The 14,841-nt window shown below is 35.2% G+C and overlaps 1 protein-coding gene across 7 annotated transcripts in view; it reads right to left on the reverse strand.

The window, feature by feature from the left end:
* NAV3 (neuron navigator 3) overlaps window positions 1-14,841 on the reverse strand; it is an 803,480-nt gene that overhangs the window by 62,302 nt on the left and 726,337 nt on the right. For all 7 annotated transcript variants that reach the window (XM_064590847.1, XM_054506909.2, XM_054506908.2 and 4 more), the window contains 4 exons: window positions 12,663-12,851; window positions 9,164-9,216; window positions 3,325-3,348; window positions 789-866 (listed from right to left, as the gene is read on the reverse strand). In XM_064590847.1, coding sequence (XP_064446917.1) covers window positions 789-866; window positions 3,325-3,348; window positions 9,164-9,216; window positions 12,663-12,851 — 344 coding nt within the window. The remainder of the gene's footprint in view (window positions 1-788; window positions 867-3,324; window positions 3,349-9,163; window positions 9,217-12,662; window positions 12,852-14,841) is intronic.

Genomic DNA, 14,841 nt, shown 5'->3' on the forward strand with positions numbered 1-14,841 from the left:
GAGAGCAGAGATTGGTTAGGCAGACGAGGGGCCCAAAACTACATGGTCCGACTGAGCAGATTAACGTTGAATGGAGGTGGCAGGACATACGGCAAAGCAGCGGGAGCTTCCTTACCCCTCACTGCTTCTCCTAACACTACTGTTCCTTAGGACGAGGTACAATGCCACATGTTACCCTGTATTATTCTGCATCTATTTGGAGTACTCCCTGGCACACTGAAAGAAATTCAGTAAATGTTAATATTATTGATGGTCTCCATTGGCATCATTTTTGCCACTCTCAGTGGGTCAAACTTCTGTGAGGAGGCTACCAAGGTTTTTAAGAGAACTATCTCTCATTCACAATATAGCTCAGATACCCAAGTTTAGACCTAAGTTAATTTTTTTTTTAGAATTAATTGGATGCTTAACTGCCAGTAAATCGTGCTGAAGAAGGCAGGGTGCATAGAATTGTTTATCTTCCAAATCTAATCACTATCAACCCCCAACCATATTGTGGCTTGAAAAAGAATCTATAGAGGGTAATAAAAAGAAGACATAAGAAAAGAAATAACCCTTGAAACTGTTACTAATGTTTCCAGCCTTAGAAGAAACAAAGAGCTCTTTTAATCAACCAATTAGGGTTTACATTTTATGACTCAGTGTGCAGGAAAGTTTACCTTTATATGAGGGACTGAAGAATGTTTATTTTTGGACACTTAAAGTTTGCATGTCTGTTACCAAAATTATCGCATTTACTACATACAAATCTGTTTTGATATATCAAAAAATAATCAAAAGTGACTTACATTTGCTGACAGTTGAGATGTGAGAGTAGCAACTTTTTCTTGTGATGCAACCAGCTCTCGCCGCAGTTTGTGGATTTGCTAAGTGTAATTTAAAAAAAAATCAATTCAATACGCTAGTATTTTTACTTAAAACTAAGAATTTAATCCAAGAAAGCAAATATTCTATTTCGCTCATGCAATCCCTTAATTAGTGTATCAGCACCAATTCCTGAAAAACCAAAGAAATGTGAGCCCTAGCTATATAGTAACAGTCAAATGCCACATGTAAGGAGAGGTAAGTGACTGTGTTTAAGGTTAGGACTCAACTGTGCAAATTAAAGGATGCTTGCTTTCTCCATTGCCCTATCTGCCTGACTCAAGAATCAGTTTACTTTCTCTATTGATTCTTCTAGCTTAAGGAACTTGTGATAATAAAACTCAGGCAGTAAAATCTTTTCTTTTTAAAAATTAAATATACATGTACACATTTTTTCTAGGTCTTCTTTTAGCAAAAAGTACTGAATGTTCTAGCATGGCGTTTAGCATGGAGTTTTAGCAAAAAATACTCAGTTTTTTTTGGTGTGTGCTTATTTTAATTTTCTGTAGTTTGGCAACTTCTCAGAAGCTGTAGTCACTGAAAGTTGGCTCTAATTCCATGTATATTGAGTCCATATTTGAAAATAATTTTATTAGCTGGAGTTTCAATGGCTAATAGTCAGAGAAGCCTTCCCAAATCTTTATTATAATGCCTTTTATTCATTGAGTTACTATTAGCTCAGAGTAGAAATGCTTTATAGATTATCTATAGTTTAAAAGTAAGGGGGAAAATCAGTAATACTGTTCAAATAATTAGATACGCCAACAAAATAAATATGCTAGATATCTTCCTCTTTAGCTAAGTTCACACTGTAATAAAATTGAACCAGAAAGAGAGAGTATTTCATAGCACATTTAAATTGTTAATATAAGCACTTTCTGCAGTTTAATCTGCATGTCTCATGTTCCTGAGACACGTAAACACCGATTAGTAAGGGTAAAACATCTATAACCATCTGAGACTAAGTCTACAAGTAGACTTCTGGTCTCAAGGGATCTTAGTTATTTAAATGCCAAACATTCTACTCAAATTCTTCTCATTTCTGCAAAAAGAAGTTTTCTATTGTGGTTGGGCTTTAAGAATACTGTCTCAGTTTGAAAGAGCATTCTTGACACAGTTCATTAATTGTCTTTCCCCCCCTCTTTTGAAGAAAAGAAATGGTAGTCAACATTGAGAAACTCAAAGTGAGCTTCAAGCTGGAAGCAGAGACAGTGGACACTTAGCAATTTTCAGCAAATGTGATTCCATTTCACTCCTGTTTTTTTTTTTTTTTTTAAAGAGATACACTAGCTCCGAAATAGGACTTGACTTGCATTCAAATGATGACCACAGATAGTCCCAGAAAACAGACCATCTATTTCATCTTAAGCCAATACAAATCCAAAGAGCCTTTCTCAAATTAAAGTCTCTATTACATGATCCTTTACAATGTAATCTAGGAAACCTTAAAATAATGTAAATTATTTTTTAAAAACCAGACCCATTAGGGGGAGGAATGATACAAAGGGGAGTCAGATAAGTACTAATCAGGCAAATAGGCAGCATTTGTATACCTCAGTAGCCATATTAGGACCAAATTAGAAGCGTTGTCCTGTCCATGCAATATAAATAAAATAGTTTAGGTTTTTTTTTTTTAAACATATTCACATTTTGGCCTAGCAATTATAAAGATCAAATTGCTATAATCAATATTATTTCGATATTCTTAAACATAGCACAAATTTTACTTTAAAAGCAAAGTAGGGCAAGGAGTTCCTTTGCAAAGGCTACTGCCAAGATACTGATTTCTCTGTGGTCTGCTTGCCTCAGTGTAAACAATCAAACAGTCATTACCACACCTTGAATAAAGGCTTAATTAAAGTCCTGCTCTCCTTGGATAGGACAATTCTTTTACAAAGGGAAATAAAAAGAACATTCTCTCCAGGTTGCAATCTGATTGGTACATGATTGCAACCAAGTGTGTATTTGTGAAATGCATGTGATTGGAACAATAGACCACAGTAGACATAAAGTGGTGATTAGAGCATCAAAGTCCTGGCATGAAACAGATGCACTGGGATGCTGGTAGCTTCTGTTGTGGAGATCTGGTGCCTAAGATTCAACAGTTTCATTAATCCTATGCAGTTGGTCTCACAGGCGTTGGGGAAAAGAGACTACAATAAATGTGAAAGACCACACATTCATTCATTCATCAGATTCAATGAGTGCTTACTACTACAGGCAATCTGTTAGTTGTTGATCTAAAACTCCATTCTAGAATATGAGGGGAGAGCTTGTTTTTAAAAACTTCCTTTCATTTTCTTTATGAGGAAATACCCAAGGCCTTATCAACTAGAGGATTGCTTCCATCAGCAGCCCTGGAGAACTATGCTACTGTATCACAGAGCCCTCTAGTGGTGGAAACATTCATTTCATCACAAATGTAAACCGAGTCCAATATGAAAATGCCACGAATTTTACCTCTGAATGAGCTTTTTCTTCAGCCTGTAAAAGACAAAAAGTAAAAAATTATCTATAAATAACTAATGTCATTTTTCTCTACAAGTATAAATGAATAACTCCATTGTATAATTATATTGTATTTTTAAAATATTATGATCCAACATAAGACTAGTAAATACGTATTATTATAGTAAAATACAAGTTATTTTATAATATTATTATTAATGATTATGAGAGTTATATTGTATTTATATATTATAATTATGATGATATTATTATATTATTATAACAGGAACCTTTATGATTGCAAATGAATACTTCCTTATACATAAATGATATATTGAAAATGTAGGTTATTTGATTCATGGATATATAATATGCCTTAAAAGCAAAGTTGGAATTAAAAGACGATGTCACTCTAAGATTCAGACCATAAGCAACAAAAACAAAAGTAGTTATATAAAATTATGCTCTAAAAAAAACGGTTGTAGGGAAAAAGGAAACAATGGATTTTTTTTCATACATATTATAGAAAATGCACTCCATGATACTAGAGAGATCTTCAGCTAGACTTAGGAGTCAGAATTTTATTCTGCGATTTGCAGATCATAAAAAATGCCAAATAAAGCTGGAGGGAACATATTGACCTCTACTGATAACCACAGAAAATCAGTTTATTATTTTCTATCTTCTTTTATTGTCCCTAATGATGATTCATTAAGTTTACTGAGCTGCAAGTCAGCAAAACAGTAAAATGCCCAGTGTCAAGGTGGTGATAAAAGCGGCTGACAGACATTTTGGGTCATACACGTTATGGAAATGAGGACTGCTGTAGGAACTTGCAGGCTGTTTTGGACTCAGTTGCAGAAAATTCCTAGCTCTGTTTTTCTTCTTTGTGCTGGGCTGCAAAACACCAGATAATGAGTTATGTGCACCATTACATTTGGGAAGCTCCCTTATTCTGGAAAAAACTGGAGAATGAATAATATCGTTGAACAGTACAAATGTGCCCATTGCTTTGAGCCGTTTCAAAGCGAAAAAAAATCTCTTATTTCCTCTCTCTCCTTTGGGGATATTTCCTGGTTAACCGATGCAGAAGTACCTGAACTACTTTTTAGCCCCTTTTTTTCCTCCAGAAAACATAAAATAAAACAAAGTAAAATAAACATAAAGATATTTTTTATGCATAGCATTTCTTGAGTGTTCTCTTTCTTGTATTTTCTCTACTCTTAAAAATAATGTATAGTTAGTAATATAGTGTTTAAATAATAGTGTGGTTAAATAGAATCCTAATAGCTTTATAAGAAAGCTGTGTTTTAAAAATAAATGCTAACATAAAACCTGCATATTTTACATCTCAACTTTAATTTTTAAGGGAAGATTTTATTTTTTAATTCTAATAATTTTAAGGTTTTAGATACAGTTTGTGAATCAGAAGTAGGGAGCTAATTTTAAGATGGAAATTTCATCTCAAAGCAAAAAAAAAGCTGGGAGTTGTTTGCCTTAAGACATATGGTACAATTAACTATGACTGTTTTCCCTAGAACTTTGCATGTTTATTGCCACCATATTCTGCCCAAATCCTGATTCAAGGCCTACTAGGATTACATAAAACTGATAATAAATAATTTGTATGTTTAAAAAAAAGCAATGTATTTTATTTAACAAAAAAGTAAAAAAGATATCCATCATATTTTCTCATAAGAAAAGCCTTGAATATGTTATATATACTAATGAGAAGCGTTATCATTACATATTGATTCTATAGGTATTGTATATAATGACTTTTCTTGTCACTGTTTATTCAGAACGATCTTTTTCTTTAATCTTTCCCTTATTTCATACCCCGTGGCTATTAATACTAGGTAAGGTGTTATCATCAAGTTGAAACAGTGAGGCAGAATATTAATATTATATTTCTTTCAGCAATTTAGGCTTGGGATTAATAATGAAGGAATGTGATTACTTGCCATTTTTAAATGATGGTTTTGAACCAAGCCCAATGTCCTGAAGGATGGTAGACAGTATAAAACATTTTGCCTAAATAAAAATATATGCGACGATTCTTTATTCCATAAACCATTAATTGGCCATTCATTCGCCCATTCAAGCTTACTAAAAAAAAATTTCCTTCAGTATTAGCTGTGTGTTAGGAAATATGCTAATGAACCAAACATGGCCTCTGCTCTTATTAAATCAATATAAATTAGATTCCAAGTACAAAACAGATTCGATAAAGTTTTTAATATACGATCAGTCAGAAAGAACCTATTTATTGCAAGGATCAAAGGGCCAGGAATATAAAGAATAAAAAAAAAAGCCTCGAGAATTAAAAAAAAAAAATCACACAGCCTTCCTCAACTATCATTTATTTTCCCCACTTTTCATAGAGATATGGGTAATAAGGGGTAGGTCTTTCCTATGAGAAAAGCAACAGTACAATAATAACTGAGAACCCAAACCGAGGAAGAAACGAAGAAGTGGTGGAGGCAGGAACCAGCCTGAGAACACAGGCTGACATCTAAAGGGGTGGATGCCAAGGGAGGGTAAACCTGGAGGAATTTAATCTCAGTGTTGCTAGATATTCCGATTACATTAAAAAGAATTTAGCAATTTGCATTTTTAGATAAAAGCTCCAGATTTCACAGTGTTGACTTGGATTTAAACACAAGCACACAAACTCTAAGTTTGCCAAAGGTAACAACTTGATGAAATTAGGGCTGTGATTTCCAACCAATATGAAAATTTCCAGAATCTTTCTGCTCAGAAATTCTGTAAGGTAACATACTCAACTTTATAACAAGATACTTTTGAAAAATTTACTGAACTATCAGTGATAGAAGTTTTAAAAGATCTATAGGGGAAGAATCCTTCCAATGAGATTTGTTAGATTGGTGATTTTATAGGTAAATGTTCTTTGCAACAAGGCATCTTTACTAGTTTGTTTTAATATCTTTAAGTGAAATGCATACAGCAAAATATATAATTCTATAAGCTGGATATATGATAATGTTAGAGTAAACATGGTTCATACTCATGGTTCATAAGAACAGTATTTTGCCTAATAAGAGCAGATAGAGCCTAATATTCTTTTTTTTAAATCAGAATGTTAAGTTCAGAATTTTTTTTTTTTTAAGATTTTATTTATTTGTCAGAGAGAGAGCACAAGCAGGGGGAGCGCAGGCAGAGGGAGAAGCAGGCTCCCCGCTGAACAAAGAGCCCGATGTGGGACTCGATCCCAGGACCCTGGGATCATGACTGAGCCCAAGGCAGACCCTTAACTGACTGAACCACCCAGGCATCCCAAGCCTAATATTTTTCTTAAAAAAAAAAAAAAAAGAACTTTTTCTCCCCTTAGACACTTATATTATTCTATGAAGGAATGCCATGCATAGCTGTGTTAGTTGTATACTGCATAACTTCAAAAGATGTAATTCACATAGACCATGATATAAACAGTGCTCCTAGAACCATGTAGTACACCATAATTTTTGTAATTTATGGTATACAACATTCCTGGTCTTCTCTAATAATTTACACAAAATCCATGGGACAGATGGGATAGATCTGGCCGTTGTTTTCCAATTTTATTTTACAGGTATAGTCCAAAGAAACTTAGCAATTTGCCTGATGTCACACAATAGCTGCTGATAGAGTTAAGCAACAATCCAAATCAACTGAATCTTGATCCACAGTCCTTAAGAAGGCGTGAAAAATAATGATAAATTGCCTTTTTACTTCATGGTTTGAAAAGCACTTTTACAGATATTTTCTCATTGCCAGTGGAATCTCAGTGCATGACAATGGGGCACAGAAGTCAGAATGACTCCTCATCATCTCTGATTTTTCTATCAGTCCACCAAATATGCATTTATTTGAATTGTTTAACTCTAGGTTATTTATTAATTCAAGAATATAATTTCCATCATTTTCTGTACAACTATTTGAATTCCCTAATATCCTAATAATATCACCTTCTCACGTGGCTTGATCACCTAATCCATTCTTCTCACACATAACACAAGGGTGTATTTCATTTCTAAATTTGGGCATATACGTATGTGTATATTAGTCACTTTACTTTCATCTCTGTTCACATTTCGTACCATAGGGCTACTACAGTATTCCTCATTTATGCTTTCTGATTGACATCTCTTCTTATTTATTTACAATTATTTATTTATTTATCTATCTATCTATCTATTTATTTATTTATTTAAGAGGGGGAGGGGCCAACGGAGAGGGAGAGAGAAAATCTTAAGCAGGCTCCATGCCCAGCGTGGAGCCCAATGTGGGGCTCGATCTCACAACCCTGAGATCATGACCTGAGCCTAAATCAAGAGTCGGATGCTTAACCGACTGAGCCTATCTACAATTTTCAAAATGTACCCCCTCTGTTCCCTATAAACCTGCAATATCCAATATAGTAGCTACTAGGCACATGTGCCTATTTAAATTTAAATTAATGAAACTTAAAAATTCAGTTCCTCTGTGACACCTGACACACTGCAAATCCTCAATAGCCACATGTGGCCAGAGGTTACTGTATTAGACAGCGCAGCCATAGAACATTTTTATTATCCAAAAAAGTACTATTGGACTCTGGTTACATACGAATTGGCCATTTGTTTTCCCTTAACCCATGCTCCTTTTCTTCTTGAGTCTTTCTCAGGCTGCATGAAGGCAGTTTTATCCAAATACTGTTTTTGCATATATTTAAAATATTATAATCATGCTGCATCTTTGGATGTTATACAGAGACTTCAACCCCAATGGTTTAAGTCAGAGCATGTCCCCCTAACAAGCAGTGGCATCGGGCCAAGGAGGAGGGACACTAAATGTTAACACATCTCCTTTATGTGTTCTTTTCCAAAATATTTCACCTTTCTCACTTCTCATCCATTCGCCAAAAGCAGTAAATTTAAACAATAATAGTGATTCCTTCATTTACAGAGTCTAATTAGCAAATTTAATCATTAAAAGGAGAAATTATGAGAAAAATATTGTCTTTCCCAGTAGTAGTCCGATCTTGAATAAAGGTCCAAAGCAGTAACTATGCAAGATGTGCTTATAAAAGGAGGGCCCTAACATTTAAACCTAATGAAATGAGTAAAACAATTAGTTTTGCCCGTCATGCTTAATTGCTCAGTGACAGCCAAGACTGAACTTTTTATGACTCTTTCAGTACTGGACTAAGGATTATTCACAGCACTCAAGTCCCAGTGAAATTCAGTAAACTAAATAGACCTCACTCTTACCTAGGCATGAAGGAATCCTCTTATTAAATACAACTTCCTATAGATCTTTTTTGTTTTTACACATAGGGAAAATAAATTGAAAGCCTGCCATTTTTCTCTTTTAAGAAATAGTTTTAAAAACCACACTCTATTTCAGAAGATATGTTCTTTAAAAAACCTCTAGGCCTTTTAGGCCCTTACCCTTTGGCACAATCTTCTCAAAGACTGAACTTGAAAAATCAAAATAATAAAACGGAGAAAATACCATAGGACAATTGCCAGTCGTGGCTCAGAGATCCGAACAAGGAAAACTTGTCAATATCATAAATTTATGGTACAGCTCAGTACATGGGTTCGGGGATTCCCAGTCATACCCCCAGTAGGTCTTACAAAATTCAGTTTTTCATGCACTCACTGATTTTCGTAAGTACACGAAAGTCAAGCGGAGGCACATCTAAGTGGGCCACGGAGGCGCTGGCCCGGCAGCACCTGCCAGCAGATGGGGTATGTGGGAGCTCAGCACACATTCTCTCACTGGGCAACATTTTTCAATATCAATCTACTGAATCATCTGCGTGCTTGGGAAAGGCAGAAGCTATATCTTCACAGTGGATACTTACTGTTGAGTAAAGAGAAGAAGTGCTGGAGACCAGTGATAATGAAGAGCCGTGAACTGGAAAAAGCAAAAAAGAACAAGAGGTGAAATAATCAAGTCTGCTTAGAAACAGCGCGTCTTTGCTGGAGAGTGGAGAATAGGGAACGGGGAAGTAAAATAATAACAGCTAGATACAACAATCGGAGGACAGTTCTGTGGTTATTTTCTCAAGGTCAAAATGTTGAGACATGGGAAGGTCCCATATCTGTCCCCCTAAAATACCTCCTTCATCATGATAGAGAGAGGATTTGACAAACACAAGCCCTTTGAGCATGCTGTGTGCATATTTAAAGCTATAGTAAACTTCCACAGAATAAATTACCAGAAAATCATGGAAACCTAAAATAAAGTTGCCATAAACTTTAAAACTTAAAAAAAAAAAAAAAGCTTTATGTGTTTTAGGTATTTAATTTCATTTTTATACAACAAAGATCCATTTTCACTGTTTTTCTCCATATACTTTCAGGGAAATAAGCATTTGATTGAACTTGCTATTTCAACATTATCTGTGATGAGTTGATTATGCTCTTTTAAATGGAGAATTATTGTTTCTTTTGTAGTTCTAGTCATAGAAAAAAATGTTTATTTCAAGGTGGTGTCTCACTGAAATTAAGAATGGAAATTGCATACTGTTTATTATCGAGGTCTACCAAAATAGCATCTTAAACAATTGATAGACTGTTTTTATATTTTTGCACATCTAATGTGTTAAGCCCAAAAGGTGGTAAAATTGTGCTTAATTATATTTGTAGAAAAGTCCTTCCTCTTTTCACTGTGGGGTAATGTAAAGTTATTTCTGCATATTCATCCATTCAACAAACATTAGTTGGGCCCACCCAATGTGACAGGCCCTTCCTAGATCCTGGGACTATAAAAATGATGACACAATCCCAGAAGCTCAAAAAAAAAGTAGAAAGGCATACAACTAAGAAGATAATTATAATAGAGTAATAAAAATACTCTCTAGAGCAATGCAAGGCAAGAGTACATGGGAGATGCTCACAAGCTGGTCTGGAGAGAGGATTGGAAAAGCTGTGTGGGATTGTGGCATGTGGCTCAAAAGAAAGGGATGAATTTGAGGGACACTAGGAAGAACCTCTTTAAAACTGACTGAATATAAAAACGTGGGTCAAAAGAGGAATAAAGGACAACTCCCAGATTTCTAGCTCAAGCAACTACCACCACTCTGTGAGATGGGCAAAATGTTAGTCATCTAAAGAACACAAAACAAACAAAATCCCACATTCTTCCAAACTCTAATAAACAGTATGCACTAAGTATGCACCAGTATGCACTAGGATTTTCAGCCTGGTGTACAGAAGACAGGTGGACAATGAATCAGGAGATCCCATTTTTGGTTTGTTGCTGTTACTTACTATTTATAGGTCTATGACCTCCTAGTGTGTGGTTGTTTCTTTATCTTCACGGTGATCACTGAGCAGGGAGGGCATCAATAAAGTCCCTTCCATCTTGCTAGTTCAATAATCCCTTGGTTGTAGACCACAATGTAAGAATTATAATAGTTCCGTGTTCAATGTATGGGCATCAAAAAGCCATCTTGCCCACTCAGGCTGGTGTTCAGCAATTGAGATTATTTAAACCTCCTACACAGAAGGCCAGACTTTCCCAAGCATATGAAGAGCACTTTATCTGTAAATGAGGCACTCTAGATGAGCCATCAGTATGCTTAGCAAATTATTTTTACAGTATTATAATATGCCAGTCTGTGAAGAGAGTGATAGAACCATCTCAAAAAAGCAACGACTTTACATTTCCAATTAGTTCAATTTTGTCTATCTACTCTGCCACAATCAGCAGACTCTCGGGGTGTAATCCACTATTTGTCACAGTGAACTCAGTGGTTCGGTTAATATCCCAAAAGGTAGTGGCAATGATGGTCAACCGATTTAGTGCTAGCAGAAGAAATGTACAGTGGTGGCCTGAAAACATGAAATCAATTTTCATAGCTATCTAAACTTTTAGTCAGAAGAGCCTTTAAGAGAGTAGGAAGGAGAAAGAGAAAGGAACAGAACTACTCCCTAATTTCATTTTCATGACAAAGCTGTGAAATTACAGATGCAGGAATTAGCACTGATAAAGTTAAGAAATTGACCCAAGTTCATACCACAAATAAATGGATGACCAGAGGCTTAAAACTTGATATGTTTCAAGATATGGAGTCCTTTCTTTTATACATAATTATGAAAGACTAAGATAGTTGGCTGATTTCATGTCGATGTTATTCTTTTTTTTTTAAATTTTATTTTATTTTATTTAAATTCAGTTAATTAACATATAGTGTATTATTAGTTTCTGAGGTAGAGTTCAGTGATTCATCAGTTGTGTATAACACCCAGTGCTCATTACATCACATGACCTCCTTAATGCCCATCACCCAGTTACCCCATCCCCCCACCCCTCTCCCCTCCAGCAACCCTCAGTTTTTCTCCTAGAGTTAAGAATCTCTTATGGTTTGTCTCCCTCTCTGATTTCCTCTTGTTTTATTTTTCTCTCCCTTCCTCTATGCTCCTCTGTTTTGTTTCTTAAATTCCACACATGAGTGAGATCATATGATAATTGTCTTTCTCTGATTGACTTATTTCGCTTAGCATAATACCCTCTAGTTCCATCCACGTCGTTGCAAATGGCAAGCAATTGCACTACTAGGTATTTACCCCAAAGGTACAAATATCTGATTTTATTCTGATCAATTTAAACTTTTATGTTTACCTTTATTTTATCCTTAGCTGATATGCTTTGTAATATGTGTGCCACAATTTTCCTCTATGGATACTTTAAAAAATAATTCATTAAATCAAAGAGGAAAATCTCTCAAATATTATCAAATTTCAACCTGTGGTTATACAGTTTTTAAAAATTACATACATTTGAACGTCAATTAAGCCTCCTGAGTTTTTCAAATAGAACTTATAAAGTATTCACATAGAACCTTATTGCATTGGGTAAGGAAATGAAACTTATAAGGCAAAAAGTAGACATGATATGAGTTCTAATATGATATGATAACAGAAACCAACACCAGAGGGAGTTTCTGAGAATACAAGTTGGCAACGTGTGGTAGTTTCATAAGATAATTTTTCTGGTTTATGTATCTTTATGATTCTTTAACTGAGATGTCAAACAAAACATTGGCTCTGGTATTTGACACACCAGGGCAAATAGTCTCTAAAATAATGAGGATTTCTGTATGAGAACACTGGATTTGTTCTGAACTGTTCTACAACCAAGTATCAATCTAAACAATTTCTGGCATATTTCCAAATGCATAAAGAACCAGAAGGTAATGCAGACTAAAACTTCTTCAATCTTCAGGGCTCCCTAAATGAGAGTTATACTTACTAATTTATTTACTCTTCAGGAATCCTTGTGATGGTGACTGATGTGACAGTTTTCACCTCTGAGTTAAATAAAGTAACTCCATCTTTATTTCCCCCTACGCCTACCTTCTTCCATGCTGTCTCGGAATGAGCCTGAATGACTGATGGCACGTGGCCTTTCTTCCAGAGATGTGGCACTCCCACAAAGCTGGGAGTCATCATAGAGATCGAAGGAAGAGTCTTGGGCTGGGATGCTATTTGAGCGCATCATGCTGGGCCCAGGAAGGTTAAACTGAGACAGATTGGTTGGGCTCACTGAAAAACAAAGCACACATAGCCTCATTATTCTGAGGCTTAGATGATGAAAATAGTAGGTTGCTGGACAGCGAGAATGTGATCCCAATTCTACAGAAACGTGAATTTAATGGGTGTCTCTATTTAAGGTAGGCTGACAGTCTGCCTCTGAAATGTTCAATAACAGTTTCAGTGGAGTCCCTCTTTTCTCCTAACACTTTCATGGCCAGCAGTATGTCAATTTCTAAAGCAATATTAAACAAAGCCGCCAAGCAACCTCTACTGTTCGTGCTAGAAATACAACAGCATGGCATATTCTGCTGGCGATTATGAAGAAAAGATTGCCTGCATAGAGTCTGTAGGTTTCTTCTCAAGAAGAATATATCACTTTAATGGAAAAAACAAAATAAAAAAGAAAACACAAGAAATCTAAATGTCCCAAGAAGACCCTTTTGAAGCTTCTAGGCAAAGACTTTCATCGTTTTGAGTTCTGAATTTATGTAAGTTGATGGTCAGTACCATCATTATTATCAGTTAGTTATAAAAGAAGAAAATGAAATTTTTCTTTAAATGAAATGTAATATGCATGGTTTCTGTAGCTAATCAACAGGTTAATCACACTGAACTCTTTTCTACTGTGTCTAAGACCAGAGTACCACAGTGAGACTGTCAAATGTCACAAACCTGTTGTGTTTCCCAAGCAGTACCTCATGTTCATAATTTGAAATAAGAATTTATTTACTTAGTGCTTATTGCTTTAGAGTTCTAATAACACTCAACTTTTTAGGCCAACTGATAATCATGAATTTAAAGAAAGATGTGGTTGACTGAATGTACAACTGCTTCAGAAACAGTAGTCTTAAAATTTGGAATAAAAGCAAAGCACAAAATTGAGAAATATATTTATCACAAATGCTCATATTTAAGAAAACTAAGTTGTTACATGTGAGGAAGCAGGCAGGAATCTCTTAAGCGATCACAAAAGCTGTGGGTACTTTCAAAACCTTAGGGAATTTATGTCATTGGTTTAGAATGAGTCTGATTATCATTTCAAAATTTGCTATTTTTTTCCTTTGACACAGGCACTACATTTCTTTTTAATATAATGTCTGGCTTTCAAAACAATAGGAGGCATATATACTATGAGGCAAGTGAAAGGGAATGTCTCCTTTTTTCCAGGCACTATGCTGGATTTTTATAGGTATTGATGAATTAATATGCAGAACAACCCTCTGATAGAGCGGTTGTGGATTGGAATGAGAAAAAGGAAAGAAATACAAGATTTAGAATTATATCTGTGTGTGCATATGTGAAATACAATAAAAGGTGAAAGAAACTATGGATTTGTAAAGTGTGCAATCTGTTGGAAGGAACAAAGCTCTGAAAGAAGGAAAGAAAGAAGAAAAGAAGGGAGGGTGGGGAGAGAGAGCGAGGTAGAGTGAGGAGACAGGGAGAGTGAGGAGAGAGAGGGAGGGAGGGTGAGAGAGATCTTTTAGGCACATTCCTTCATCAGCAGTGACTAATTCAATTTGATTGCCAACTGACTGACAATAGATACGCTGAAGGACATTCTAGACTTGAATGTTTATGTTTAGAGTACCTGGATTGGAGTAAATCATCCTATTCTATGTCCACAGTATGGATTGTCTCTTTGCTAAATGAATGAAGTATTCAACACATTTGTAAATGTATTATGTTAATATATGTATCTAGAGGTGAGAAGGTCATTTCATTCACTATTTGGCTTTGCATAATGGTTGCAGAGCTATCCAAGTAAATTGTCCTTCTATAATTTCAAAACATGTGACTTAAACCATCTAAGAAATAATGAGGATTACAGTGAATTTTAAAGTGAATAGTTTGCATTTACAGACACTTTTGATAGCTTCTCCATTGAAACTATACCCATACTATTTAAGAATGTTCAGTTACATTAATGTCTATGACAGGTCTGCTTTTTTGGGGCTGTGGTTGAATAATAGAAAGATAAATATGGCATGGCCCTGACTTC

The sequence above is a fragment of the Mirounga angustirostris genome, unplaced genomic scaffold, assembly GCF_029215605.1.
Source record: "Mirounga angustirostris isolate CCGP_5_RB_7025 unplaced genomic scaffold, mMirAng1.0.hap1 SCAF_5, whole genome shotgun sequence".
NCBI classification, from domain to species: Eukaryota; Metazoa; Chordata; class Mammalia; order Carnivora; family Phocidae; genus Mirounga; species Mirounga angustirostris.